Here is a 15,492-nt window from a genome sequence, read left to right as displayed (position 1 = left end):
AGATAGACTGTAGCTGTTGCGGCGCGGCAACTGTCGCGTCCGGTGTAGAATTGCCAGACTCTGCTTAAAAGACCCGCCCTCCTTTAACTGGACAGTTAAAAAACCAATCAAACTAACGATGACATCAAGTATTACCCAATCAAAAGTAGGAAAGGAGCCATCTTCATAAAATGCGTGTGGGATGATTTGCATGAGATGCTGCTTTAAAAAAAAAAGATAAAAAATACGGGACAAAACCCGTCCCGTATTGATTCAAAACGGGACGCGCAATTTCATTCTCAAATACGGGACGATTCCGTATTTTAAGGGACGGGTGGCAACCCTATTGTACGCATCCTCTCTCCATCGATAAATGCAGTTTGTACTATTTCTAAAACGCATCTTTATAAAAAAAAACATTGTTTTCTCAATACTTTACCTATACCGCTGTGAAGGAAAGAGCGCACAATCGATCATCGAGGCATCGATATCAACCTTTTCAGCACCTCCACCATGGACAGCACCTGCTAAGGTCGCACTTAAGAAGGTTTACCTTAAGCAACATTCTAAGGTTTAGTTCAGAGAACACACATAGGAAAGGTATACCTGTAGTTAAGGTGTACCTTTTGAGTCTTCATAGCGCGCTAAGAGACAATGTTATCGGAGAACGCAGCCCAGAGCACGAGCTTGTCATCCGGATCGTGACATGTGAACGCACTCTGGCGTAGAATACGCAAACGCCGGAAGCGATCTGTCACATGTATACAACACTCATTGTTTACACAGTGCACAGAGAGTGTGGGTATAGCGGCTATTCAAAATGGTAATTACTTGCGCTTATCCTGATTGTTCAAACCGATTTAAAGCTAAAAGATTACATTTGCTTGTGCAAACTCATCCGGGACTTTTCACTGATTTCCCCTTACGGCGTTTGCGTATTCTACGCCAGAGCGCGTTCACATGTCACGGTCCATGATATGGCTGGCAGACTGCACTGGTTTTCGTTAAAAATCTTTGTGTTTTTCTGAGGAAACAAAGTCACCTACATCTTGGATGCCCTGGGGGTAAGCAGATAAACATCAAATTTTCATTTTTGGGTGAACTATCCCTTTAAATTAATCATTAAGCTTTTCCATTGTTGAATTTATTGTAGTAAACAAGGCAACCACATGAGTAGGCTAGTACTATTAAATGTCATTCTTAAAGGATTAGTTCACTTCCCGAATAAAAACGTACAGATAATGTACTCACCCCCTTGTCATCCAAGATGTTCATGTCTTTCTTCAGTTGAAAATAAATATTTATGAGGAATACATTTCTCTCCATATAATGGATATGTATGGTGCCCCCAAGTTTGAATTTCCAAAATGCATTTTAAAGGCAGCTTCAAAGGGCTCTAAACGATCCCAGGCGAGGAAGAAGGGTCTTATCTAGTTAAACGATTGGTTATTTTCTAAATAGAATGACAATTTATATACTTTTTAACCTCAAATGCTCATCTTGTCTCGTCTCTGCGATGCATGTGCGTAGTGTGATCTGGGTCAATACAGTTAGGGTATGTTGAAAACCCCCCATCTTGTTTTCGTTTTTAACTTCAAAATCGCCCTGCATCGCTGTTTTACCTTTTTTTAAAGGGCATTTGATCTTCTTTGTATGTTCACTTTGTAAATACTGGATGATTTTGATGTTGGGGAAGAAAACGAAATGGTAGTTTTTCGACATACCCTAACTTTATTGACCCCGGATCACACAGACTACGCATTCGCATCACAGAGATGAGACAAGACGAGCATTTGAGGTTAAAAAGTATAGAAATTGAAAATAACCGATCATTTCGCTAAATCGAATACCCTTCATCCTCGGCTGGGATCATTTAGAGTCCTTTAAAACTACGTTTAAACTGCATTTTGGAAGTTCAAACTTGGGGGCACCATACATATCCATTATATGGAGAGAAATCCTAAAACGTTTTCCTCAAAAAACATAATTTTTTACGACTGAAGAAAGAAAGACATGAACATCTTGGATGACAAGGGGGTACATTATCTGTACATTTTTGTTCTGGAAGTGAACTAATCCTTTAAGAACCATTCCTGACCTAGACCAGCAGGAAAATATCCTATTGTTGAGCTGCGATGAACAACTACTAGCCCTGTAATATAATCCTTCCTGTGCTCCCACTTACAGTAATGCTCTTTCATGGCTTGTCTCTCTCATATCTACTCAAACAATGGGCCAAAACCAAGCTCACCTGCACTCTGAATTGGCTCTTGAGGGAGATTCATTGCTGGAAATAATGAAAGGGACACTCCATACGGTAGAAGAGCTATTCCTTGTGGCTCACGTCTGAGAAGGTGAAAATGGAGGTGGCCTGAGAGCAGGTCTCGATGGGAGCCTCTATATCTCTTGAGGGCATGCTGTTCTGAGACCTGTCATAGGTGGCAAATGGCATATAGGATCTTGTCACCCCTACCTACTTCTGAGAGCTCTAAAGGAAGTATAGCGTTTACCTTGTGATAAACCTTAATTTGTGGTATTTAACTATATTTTTATGTAATTTTATTTAAGCTGTAGGTATGAACAAAATCCTGTTTTATAGTAACTGTAAAAATGAATTATATTTTATAATGTTTTAAGGTCTGTTCATGGATAATCCTGTAAATTAAATAAAAAAAGACATACTTAGTGAATGCATACACAAAAAAATCATTTTTTAATAATTCTATATTATAATTATTTATTTTGTTGAATATAAATCCATAAGTCTTTAATACTGGGTTAATATGGCAAGTTGTGACATTGTTCTTCATACACTCTTCTGCGCACCAAGCCTGCATTTATTTGATCCAAAGTACAGCAAAACATTATAATTTAGAAACATTTTTACTATTTAAAATAAATGTTTTGTGTTTGAATATATTTTAAAATATAATACATTCCTGTGATTTTAAAGCTGATTACTCCAGTCACATGATCCTTCAGAAATAATTCATTCTGATTTATTATTATTATATTTAAACTGCATAGTAGATGCATAGTAGAAAACATCAGAGTAGAAGGTTTTTCAGGTTTCTTTGATGACTGGAAAGTTCAGAAGAACATCATTCACCTGAAATAGAAATCTTTTGTAACATTATGAATGTCTTTATCATCACTTTTCATCAATTTAAAGCATCCTTGCTAAATAAAAGTTAATTTCTATAATTTCTTATACTGATTCCAAGATTTTGAAAGGTAGACACTCTTAAAAATAAAGGTTCCGAAAGGGTGTTTTTGCAGTGATGCCATAGAAGAACCCTTTTTGGTTCCCTAAAGAACCTTTTAGAGAACAGTTCTTAAAAGAACCATTTTAAAGAACATTTTAAAAATCCAAAGAACCTTTTTTTTTTACTATAAAGAACCTTTACTGCATTTCAAAGGTTCCATTGATGTGCAAGGTTCTTTATAGAACCACTGATGCCAATAAAGAACCTTTATTTTTAAGAGTGTAGTGTATAATATTACAAAAGCATTTTATTTCAAAGAATCTTGAAATGATGTAATCAACTGTTTTAAATATTGATAATAGTTTAATTTATAATAAATAATACATTTATAATAAATATTAGTAATAATAAATGTTTCAGCAAATCAGCATATCAGAACGATTTCTGAAGGATCATGTGACTCTTAAGACTGGAGTAATGATGCTGAAAATTTAGCTTTGATCACATGAATACATTTTAAAATATATTCAAATAAAAAACAGCTATTTTAAATAGTTACAATATTTCAAAATGTTACTATAAATGCAGGCTTGGTGAGCAGAGGAGACTTCTTTAAAAACATTACAACTCTTACAAAGTTGAGTTGTAATGAAATAATTACAAATCTTAAAGAAAAATTACAAATATTACAGTCAAACACTTTTGACTGGTAGTGTATATAAACAACTAAACTCAACGTTTTAAGATGTTATTAATATAGAGAGGTTTGTACTATTGCAAAGAACAAATTTCTCAAACAACAAAAATCTCATTTTAATTCAGTAGCTGTTCTCTATACCGTAATATAGAAATGAAATCTAATTCACTGTTGCTTTCCCTTCCCAGCATTCTCCTTGATGAAGAAGGCCACATAAAGATCACAGGCAAGCATGCTTTTTGTTTCATTTGCTTTCACCACACGATCCAATTCTTAATGTTTGTCATCGACCGATGCTTTAATATCTTCTCTGCTCTCAGATTTTGGTCTGAGCAAAGAGGCAATCGACAATGATAAACGAGCATACTCGTTCTGCGGGACCATCGAGTACATGGCCCCAGAGGTGGTCAATAGACGAGGTCACACTCAAAGTGCTGACTGGTGGTCCTTTGGCGTCTTAATGGTAAGTGTCCTTGCAGATAGTGAAGCATCATAGTGGGCCATGTGAGCACTGCAGTGTTTTAGTGTTATGAGCGTGTGTAGCACTAGCTTGGGGCTAAAGAATGATGTGGCCGCTGCTCTGTGGGGTTCCCACAGCCCATTTTGGTGCAGATTTATTAAGCACATTCATACTTTAGATATTTTAATTTATTAACTAGCCTTGCTATGCTGCTTTCCTTTCAACTTAGAAAGAAACTTTACTTTCTGAAGTGCACTTTCCCCCACTTGAAGGCAGAAATGCAAACGGCTGGGTGATATAACTAAAAAAGTATACCGTGATATTTTTCCAATAAGGTACAAGGTGATTTTTGCCCCCTTTACAAAAGGCATGGATACAACAGATATAATTACAAACAAAATTGTTTATTGCAAAAGTCAACACAGTATAACAGGTACATATACTGTAGATTACTTCCTTTTTTCCCTTTTTTTTTTCTTTTTTGTACAAAATTAACACAAAAAACAACATATAATCATATTTATTTGAAGGTACCACTTTATATACAGTTGAAGTCAAAAGTTTACATACACCTTGCAGTTTACATACACCGAAATAAGAGGGATCATACAAAATACATGTTATGCAGGTTTGTACTGAACAGTTAAACTGCCAGCTGTTCTTCAGAAAAAATCCTTCAGGTCCCACAAATTATTTAGTTTTTCAGCATTTTTGTGTATTTGAACCCTTTCCACCAATAACTGTATGATTTTGAGATCCATATTTTCATACTGAGGACAACTGAGGGACTCATATGCAACTATTACAGAAGGTTCAAACGCTCACTGATGCTCCAGAAGGAAAAAACGATGCATTAAGAGCCAGGGGGTGAAAACTTTTGAACAGAATGAAGATGTGTAAATATTTTCTTATTTGGCCTAAATATCATATTGTTTTCATTTAGTACTGCCCTTCAGAAGCTACAGACGATACTTACATGTTTCCTAAAAGACAAAGTAAGTTACATTTGCCCTGATCTACAACTTCAAAAAGTTTTCACTTTCTTAATGCACTGTTTCTTCTGGAGCATCAGTGAGCGTTTGAACCTTCTGTAATAGTTGCATATGAGTCCCTCAGTAGTTCTCAATGTGAAAAGATGGATCTCAAAATCATATTGTAATTGTTGGAAAGGGTTCAAATACACAAAGATAACACATACAAAGATAACAAGTAAGATGTCAATGATATTTTGAACACTTAAATGATAAATGTCTTAAGTTTCCAATTCAGAAATCTGGTCAACTTTTGTTTAGTAGGAATATTCCATATCTGACTTTGAATGGAGCACAGCATCAGCAAGACTTGTTTAACTTTTGTGTAACTAACAACAATATTTTGGTAAACACTCAGCAGTGGGTCTGAAAATGATATTTGTTGGACACTTCCTCACAAGATTGCATCAGCGGATCTCTTATTGCTGCTGCACTGGGCCACAGATTCCTCTATTAATTCTGAAAAGATCTGCTTAGGCAAAAACACCTTTTTATTATTGCCTTGAGCTGTTGTCGGTAATTGCTTCTAGATGAGGGTTTGTCCTCTGAGAATTTTCATTTCCTCAGAAGCAACTGACTCAGCCATTATTGGAGCAAATAATTTTTGAAGGGGTGCACACTTGTAAATATAAAGAGCTCAGATGGATGCAACACCTGACTTTAAAGAGCGTGCGACTAATGTTGAACAGTTAAAAGGAGGAGATTTCTAGTTAAAATGTTTAAGGTGAAGTATAATTTATGCTCCACCAAATCTACCAATGTGGGTTTTTTTGGATCATGCTAAGCAGCCAAACCTTGAGCCATTGGATGGACAAAACATAATTAGCTCAGCAAAATGACTGAGTTTGGATCAGGTCAACCTGAGTGGCTGATTTTTTGTGGTACAGATATTAACCAAATAAACTTTAAAAGTTTGACAGTGAATGCAGGGCTGTTGAACCAATTGATGCAGATCCAAATGATTTAGTATATAAGTATATCATTTTAAACTACATTATCACCCAGCTCTAATCTGCTAAATGCAATGAGAGGCATGAAGATCTTAAGATATCTTGAACATTATCTAAGTTTTTTCTTTAAAATACTTTGAAACAATGTGTGTTGTTAAAGAAATACACTGTATAAATACATTTGAGTTGTTGTTTGGTGGAATTGTTGTGAAATCTCTCTTTATAACTACAGCCCATTTAACAAGCTCACTTCTAAATATCCACAGCATAACCCAGCCTTAAATGAATTCACTCACAGAGAAGTGTTACATAAGAGTTAGCATGCTGAGACAGATTTGGTTTCACAGTATGCGTTTTTACTGTGCAGCAATGCTGAATACACACTTCTCTTATTGTATCATCCGTAAATAAACTTGCTAGAGCAAAGCCTGATGCTTCTATTACTGTCTCTAGTTTGAAATGCTGACTGGATCCCTGCCATTTCAAGGCAAAGACCGCAAAGAGACAATGGCACTTATTCTCAAGTAAGAATTATTGTTGTATTTGTGCATTTTCTGACAGACTATAGTGTTTTGTTTTGTTTTTTTCTTGGTTTAAAGATTTGTAATTCTGAAGTTGTCCTCACAAATGGATCTGTCAAGATGATTTGTGATGTTTGTGGCTATGCGTCACAGTCTCATTTATTTTCAGAAATAAATAACCGATTTAATGGTTTCTTTTTCTTTTTTTTCTCAGGGCAAAACTTGGCATGCCGCAGTTCCTCAGCCCAGAAGTTCAGAGTTTACTGCGGGCTCTTTTCAAAAGAAACCCTTCCAATAGATTAGGTAGGTTACCGTACATTAACCAAACACTGTTTTAAACCAACAAATATTCAATTCACATGCCTTCTATCTCTGCTTCATAAGACCATCCTAATGGTTTGATAGTCTGAAACGTAAACTAAGATTGTAAGTGTAAGTGATAACCTGCAATTGTTACATTAAAGAGCTACATTAGCCTTTTGCTACAATGCATCAAAAAAGCTACAATAAAGAGACTAAGGCTGAGAATTGAGTATTGTTGGTGTAAATCAATGTACTGTATTATATTATTGTTGTATGGATACCATTTTTTATTGTACTAGTTACCGTGATAACTATCCCAAGGAAATTGTATGATTCTCTCCATTTTTGATAAAAGACATTGGCATTGAATGTAGAAAAACTGACATTAATCATACTTTCATACTTTTATTCTTTCTTTCTTTCTTAAAATTTTAGCTTTATATATTTTTTTAAATTTCTAAATAATTTTAGACATTTATGTATGATTGTTTATAGATTTTGGTTAAGTCCGTTGTCTTTTTTCATTGTTTTTTTTTTTTGGTAAAATTATATTTTTCTGTGAAACTGCTGTTCACTAAGATCCTCTTCACCACTCCTCTTATATTATTTACATTAACCAATGTAATGTCAATTAGTAGTGACCTACCGCTACTACACGGCTACAAAACACTGCATACTTTTTTTGTTGTTCACGGTGTTAAAGGAGAAGTTCACTTCCAGAGCAAAAATTTACAGATTATGTCTTTCTTTCTTCAGTCGTAAAGAAATTATGTTTTTTGAGGAAAACATTTCAGGATTTCTCTCCATACAGTGGACTATAGTGCCTCTGAGTTTGAACTTCCAAAATGCAGTGCTTCAAAGGGCTCTAAACAATCCCAGCCAAGAAAGAGGGGTCTTATCTAGGGTGCTAAATTCCCTCAAACGAGAGCAAAAGCAATTGAAGATCTGGCAAACTATCCACCGTGTTTTTGCAGCATTGAGCAATGTAGCCAATCACAGACATATCTGTTGATTTCGAACAATTAGAAACAGTTTGTCAGAATTCACTCACCGCTGAAAGCAGCGTTTTTTATTAAGAGCCGTTTTGCACGCTCGTGAGTAATCTCATTATTATTGCAGACGCAATGTAACTAAAAGATTCAATGTGTAGTTTAGAGAACTTTATTGATTATAGTGGAACTTTATGTGAGATCTCTATAAACTAAGATTAGTGACCTTGTCCGACAGTTTATCAGAATTTTTGGCCTAGGTTCGACCCAAGCTGTTTTTTTTCCCCTTCTCCCAAAACAACTTATACTACTGTTTCAGTTCAGTTTTGTATGTAATGGCAAAGTGATTATATTTAGTTTAGTTTTTTATTAAGTTAATTTAGAAAAACGTTCTTCAGAGCATTTTTTGTTGCCTTCTCCAATCATAACGACTTGCCTAAAATAAAATCTAGCCTATAGATATAAAACAGTTCAAGTATAAAACAATGTTAGTTTAAACATTAAACCTAGATAAATGTGTGCTATTAGGCGCATATTCAATAGTTTGTGCAGAGAGTGGAAGCTAAAGCCGCTTTGCAGGACATGGAGGTGTCAGTGCGATCACTTGAACTTTTTCAGTGGAAGCAATTTAGAATTTTTGCTCACAAAGGTAAGAGTAATACATCATTTGGAACTGTAAAGGGTGTACTTTTATTTGTGTGCACTCAACAAAATGTTACAAACAGTGCTTTTATAAAATAAAGAAAACAAACATGATGCGCTTTCTGCCGTCTCGTTCTTGAACAGGAACACTTCACAAAAATTAACCGAAACTCAGCAAATACATGCCTCACAGACATGATAAATATATCTATAGAAAAATAAAACAAATCGAAAACAAAAACTTTTTCATTATGTGATCTTTGCGACACTGACTCAGAATACACTACTTTATTAATAAATAATTCAAATATGTCCTTACTCTTTCCCCCTGACACATTCATTGTTATTGATTTTTGCCGGTGCTTTGTGGCAAGTTTCAGCCTATTGCGTGCGCTTGAACGCGGATCTCTTTCAGCTGTGCTGAAGGACACTAAACTCCGTCCGAGACGGTCTCGAAAGTGAAAGCAAAAGTGAAGTCTTGTGTTGTTTTCACCAGCGCTGTCACACCCCCGGACTTTCTTGTTGGTTTTTCCCATTTTCCCCCGACCGAAACAGTTTTTTTTTTTTTTTGCGTATTCCACCCCGTTTTGTTTATCATTCAGTTTTTCAGTCTTTTTGTTTCCGTAGTGTTTTCCCCCATGGATTCCCTCCTCTGTCCTGAATTCATCCTCCTCCGGCTGAAGCAGGGGGATTTACCGCTCGAGGGTTACACATTCATGTTCCAGCTTGTAGCAAACACCACCAGCTACCCGGAGGACGCGCTCTGTACGTTCTATGACGCTAGCCTCAACGCGTCGTGCAGAGCGCCGTCGTCCGAGGATGGCCCTCGAGCGGATTTCGCTGCATTTGTGGAGTGGACACTGGCGAGAAACAGACCCGCGTTCCCCGCCTGTTCCAAGGAGCATCTCGCCAGTGCCACTCCGGACCCAGAGCCCAGCCAGCCACCCCGACCCGCGGATTATGAGCCCTTCACAGACGGAAAGCCCGAGCCCGGAGCGACAGCAGTATGGAGTGCCGACGGGGTCAAAACTGCTGATCAGGTGCGTGAGCCGGCCATTACATCCGCGACGGTGGAGTGCTTCGTGGAGCAAGAAAGGGCTGTAGAGAGTCCCGTCCACTGCACCACCACTGGGGGTGAGCAAGAGCACTCTGGGGACTTAATTGACTGTTTCACGGAAATACCCATCTGCCTGGATTTCCCTCCCACCCTCCCTCTTCTGCCTAAGCCTGAATCTCCGCTGGTTCCGCCCAGCCGTCCAGAGTCACCGCTGGTTCCGCCCAGCCTTCATGAATCCCCGTTGTCTGCTGTCTGTCCCCAGCCCACCATCTGTGCGGTGGGTTCGCCGCGGGTCTGCCAATCTCCATCGGTGTCATGGCTGGAGGATCCCTCACCATCACCTCCAGCCTCAGAGTCCTGGACTCCGCCTCGGCCCTCCGACCCTGCGGCTCCACCCCGGCTCTCTGCTCCCTCGTCTCCGCTGTCGCCCGTCGGTCCACCAGCTCCACCGGACTCCATCGTCCCTCCGGCTCCGCCCTGGTCAGTCGTCGCCCCACCTTCGCCTCTGGACTATACTCCTCCGGCTGTGCCTCGTCGCTCCGTCCCACCGGCTCGTTGGACCTCCTCCCTCCCGCGGGCACAGCCTCAGCCCTCTGTCGCTCCGGCTCCGCCGCGGACCTCCAGATCTCCATCTCCGCCTTGGTCACCAGAGCCTTGGGTTCCGCCTTGGCCCTCCGGATCCGCGGTGTCACCCAAGATCTTCGGCTTTCCGTCTCCGCATCGGGCTCTCCCACCACCTGCTCCGCCTCCGTCGGTCGGCCCCATGGAGTCGTCAGCCTCTCCTCCACCATGGCTCCTCCCTCCATCGGCTCCACCTTGGAACTCCATCATGGCTGAGTTCTGGGTCCCCCCTGGCTCCTCCTGCTCCAGCCCCTTCCTGTCACCTCCTTGGCTCCTCCCTCCGTCACCACCCTGGACTCCATCTTGTGTCCTCCTCCCGGGAGTCCGTCCTCCACCTAAGCCCCCTCCTAAGACTTTGTACTGTTTCCTTTTGTCTGTTTGTCGGCACGAGGACGTGCCTTCCGGGAGGGGGAGGTAATGTCACACCCCCGGACTTTCTTGTTGGTTTTTCCCATTTTCCCCCGCAGTTCTGAGTGTTTTTGGTTTCTCCCTTATTGTCTGCACCTGTGTTTGTAATTAGTCTGTCTATTTAAGGTGTGTGTTTTCCAAGTACTCTTGTCGGTCTTTAATGTTATATGGATGTTTTCCCCTGGTGTTCCTGTGTCTGCCTGTATTCCGTTGGATTTATTAAATATACGTCTTTTATTTACGTCGTTGTTCGTGTGTTCCTGCCTGCATCGTGACAAGCGCAGCATTATTTTCTTCACCGTAATTGATGGATGTCTAAAATAAAATAATAAGGAGAAGCCTAAAACAGGCCCGATCGCGGCAGAAGTACGACCCAGGTTTTACAAAGTGAACATGCAAAGAAGATCAAAAAAAGATAAAACAGTGATATACAACGATTTTGAAGTTGGAGAAGAACATGAGATGGGAGTTTTTTGACTGTCTTTAACAGGACTGCAGAGAGTACATGCAAAACTAGACAAGATGAGCATTTGAGGTCAAAAAGTTTATAAAATGTTTTTTTTTTTTAGAAAATAACAGATTGTTTCACTGGATAAGACCCTTCTTCCTCAACTGGGATCATTTAGATCCCTTTGAAGCTGCATTTAAACTGAATTTTGGGAGTTCAAACTCGGGGCATCATTGAAGTCCACTATATGGAGAGAAATCCTGAAATGTTTTCCTCAGAACGCATAATTTTTTTTTACGACATAAACATATTGATAGACGCGGGTGTGGATAAATGATCTGTAAATTTTTGTTCTGGAAGTGAACTTCTCCTTTAATGGTCAGTATGATCTAGAACAAAACATGTACGATTCATGCAAAGAGTGAAAAAACTTTCATGAAAATCCTACTATTTGTGTTCTTCACTCACAATTTTCTTTTGTTTTTCTTTTCCTCCCACTGGTTGGAGTCATTTAGTGTTTGTCTACAAGTGCTAATAAGCAGATCTTCTGACAAACACAAAGTTATCTTGATGCATTTTAATAAGCTCAGACCTTTAGCACTCTAAAAAGGCTCTGCTAGTGATCTAGAAAACATACTAGCTTGGTGTTTGCATTTATTGTCCAACTGAGATAAATGATGATGACCTCTGACTGACTTTGAAATGAACACCTTCAAATCTTTGTATTTTTGTGACTGTAAGAATTGGAATCATAAATAATTTAACGATTGTGGGTCTAATTTCAATTCCACCTGGGTATTTTGGTTCCTTGGGTTTTCTCAAGAAAATGTTGTGTGTTTTTATGAAGGAAAAACTAACAAATTTTGAAAATATTTCATATAGCATATGAGGTAAAATATTTATTTTATTAGTTATGCCTCACCTAAAGCCTTATTTTGAACTGCATAAATGTATTTAGAAGAAAAAAACAACAACATAAAATAACACATTTAAAATGCCCAGGGGCCATCAAAGCCCAGCAAATCACTGGTTTAAGCTGTTTATTTCTGTAGGAGTATAAACAATATGAAATGCTTAGCACAATAAATGTATGAGATGGTCACAGTGATACCTCTTTTAGTTGAACGTAGTATAAAGCAATTGTACATTGTTCTTACGACAGCAGCAGTGGGCATGAATCTCATTTTAGTCAGAGATGATTTCCTGTGTGAATGACTGCAGTCAGACTTCCAGACGCTGCTACTGAATGTTTGTCAAAGCTGAGATTGAATTTAGCTGGGTGAATCATTTTATCCATAATTTATAAGGCAGAGATAAATGCCATCGAGACCTTGTGTTGACTGTGGCTTAATATTCTTCTGTCTCAGATTAGTTGTATACATGCCAGCCAGGTCCTGACTCACTCGTGTATGACCACTAACATAGTTTGGGTGGTAAAATGAAAATGGAATAGTTAATGAGGTGGAATAGTGCTGTGCGCTGGAGCGCAACAGTAGGTTTACTGAAAGAAAAATCCTATTCATTCTGTTCAGAGAGAAAATATTTTTTGTAATAATATATACACCTTTAGAACAGATCTACCTTCCTATCTATGCTGTAGAAATGGAAAATGTAAATAAATAAATTAATACAATCGGTGCAACATGACTAGAGAAAATGGAGAAAAAGGGCTTTTGACTTTTGATTTTGGTGCTGGTGATCTGAAACATGGAAAAAGAGTATGGTCCGTGTACTTTTTCGTTCATTCATTATTCAATTTCGGAATGAAAGATGAAATTTAAAAAAGGGTGCAGCTTGGTTTTTTGTTTAAAAGAAAAAAAGCAGAAATGGCTGTATTTTGTTTTCCAAATGTATTGTTGTCATCAAATAATAGTAATAGAAAATTGGACGCATTTCCGATCGTTTTTTAATTTTCTAATATTTATTTGTATATTTATTGTATTTCATTTGACTGATCCTATCTTTACCCGGAAGTAAATTACACCGTCGTGCGGGTATCAATTATTATTGTCTAGTATCACTAAAAATACTACTAAGATCCATATTACTATCACACGAGCCAATGGCAATTAAATGCACGGATGCATAGTCAGATAATGAATGAAATACAACTGTTCACGATTGTATCTGACTCATGCTGCATACGCAATGACAATTATGCCTACTGTAAATACAGATTTACAACTACGATTAGAGTTGTTTGCATAAAATGCACCGTGAACATTCACACGTTTGCCTAGCTGTGATAGGCTACAATTTATCTCCATTAATGCTATTTTCTCAATTCTGCGCATATATTTTCATTTACCTTACATCAATTGCTCGATCAGTATTATCATCACATATTTTACATTTGTAACTGTAGGTACCACAAACAATTTAATATAGCTAAGTTTGTGTATTTTTACTGTGTGTGCTGCTTATAAACACCAGAGAGATAATGATTCATGAAAAAGATGGTCTTACTCTTTACTCATCTCACTTGCACAAAATAAATGCAGTAATAGAAATTACAGAAACGCACAAAATACACTGAAATACACTGAGAATTATATGCATTTAAAAATGTTGTTGAAGTCATCCCCCCGGATCTTCTGCATCCACTCAGCCCATACGCATGCAGCGTCAACGGGGAATGCGACGAAAGGGTACAAAAATGCACACAACGATGAAGTGCTGAGTCTCCTCTCTTGAATCCTAAAAACACTCAATGTGAAAAAATATCTCTGTGACGACAAAATCATGGATCAGATTCATTACATGTTGTTTAAAGGGCCAAAACGGGTCAGCCTCCGAGAAGTGACAAGTTCTCGTTATTGTTATTAAGTTATTGACAAGTGGTTAGGTTTAGGGGCAGGGGTTGGGTTACGTGCTCGTAAATGTGTCTGTTGTGACTGTTTGCATTGAACAATCACACCCCAATACATATGCAATAATGGCAATATTATTACCCAATAGATCATTTAATCATGACGATAAAATTCACAGTGCCTTTCGCGTCAGCTTATTGACGCCAAGGGTTTCTTATTTAAAGTAGTGGAGGACCCTGCACGTCCAAAAATGACGCTGAAGGGGTACCCTGTGCGTCAAAATGCGACGCCAAAGGGTCCTGGCCAAACGTCAATATGTGACGACTTGGGAGTGAGACTGTGTTGCGCGAGCGCACATTCAGCTCTGCAGGCCTGGTGCTATGCGTATTTAAATCTCCTCTGATGCGCATTTTCCTGCATTAGCCAAAATCATGACAGTCAACCACATCCAGTCATATGTGAATTAATGTAAATATTCGCTAAAAACACACAATAAAGACAGCAATGATGCAGTCAGGACTGTGGCACCGGCTTGCTTTGAAATGTATTTGGTTATTGCACCTGATGCGTGTGCGCCCGCTGCGTCTCCGCACCGAAGTCATTTTAAACAGTAGTACATAATAACGAAAACAATACCTTACAAATAAAAAGGAGCCGATTTTTATGATCAGAACTTCCTTAAACCAGTGAACCTGTAAACCTTTCAGTCCAAGTAAACGAATGCGTTCAAATAGAAAGTTTAAAACGATATTCATAAATGAAGCATAGGGCCTATATACCCACTTTTCTTCCGGCACCACTAACGTTACATCACTGATTATCTTGTTATTAATATGATTTGATTTATGGTTCATATTCATAATCGTACAGTAGGCTATGTTGTTGCCAGTTTAAAGGGCGATGTTTCCAAGCACTTTTGGGCTAAAAAAAAGCTGTTTTCATTTGCATTACAATGCATAGTATGTTTATTTAATGGTCGCGGGTGCGGGGCGGGTTGTAAAAATAGACAGTGGTGCGGGGCGGGCTGGGTCGGGCCAAATAATTTCATAATTGCGGGACCCGCGGGTTGTAAAAAAAAAAAAAAGGCGCATCACTATGGGCCAGTACTTCAGGTGAAAACTTCCGGTGATCTGACAGCGAGAGCGAGAGACAACAGCGACCGAGTTCCATTACCACAGAGATATTTTTTCACATTGAGTGTTTTTAGGATTCAAGAGAGGAGACTCAGCACTTCATCGTTGTGTGCATTTTTGTACCCTTTCGTCGCATTCCCCGTTGACGCTGCATGCGTATGGGCTGAGTGGATGCAGAAGATCCGGGGGGATGACTTCAACCCCACCAAATTTTTAAATGCATATAATTCTCAGTGT

The 15,492-nt window shown here is 38.7% G+C and overlaps 1 protein-coding gene across 1 annotated transcript in view; it reads left to right on the top strand.

The window, feature by feature from the left end:
* The window catches only part of rps6ka2 (ribosomal protein S6 kinase, polypeptide 2), an 85,214-nt gene that overhangs the window by 45,221 nt on the left and 24,501 nt on the right, over nucleotides 1-15,492 (top strand). Inside the window, exons 7-10 of the mRNA XM_073835214.1 lie at nucleotides 4,071-4,108; nucleotides 4,203-4,345; nucleotides 6,777-6,847; nucleotides 7,059-7,147. Coding sequence (XP_073691315.1) covers nucleotides 4,071-4,108; nucleotides 4,203-4,345; nucleotides 6,777-6,847; nucleotides 7,059-7,147 — 341 coding nt within the window. The remainder of the gene's footprint in view (nucleotides 1-4,070; nucleotides 4,109-4,202; nucleotides 4,346-6,776; nucleotides 6,848-7,058; nucleotides 7,148-15,492) is intronic.

Source organism: Garra rufa, chromosome 2 (genome assembly GCF_049309525.1).
Source record: "Garra rufa chromosome 2, GarRuf1.0, whole genome shotgun sequence".
Classification (NCBI taxonomy): Eukaryota; Metazoa; Chordata; class Actinopteri; order Cypriniformes; family Cyprinidae; genus Garra; species Garra rufa.
Note: the sequence above shows the minus strand (reverse complement) of the source record. Positions and strands in the feature narration are given on the sequence as shown.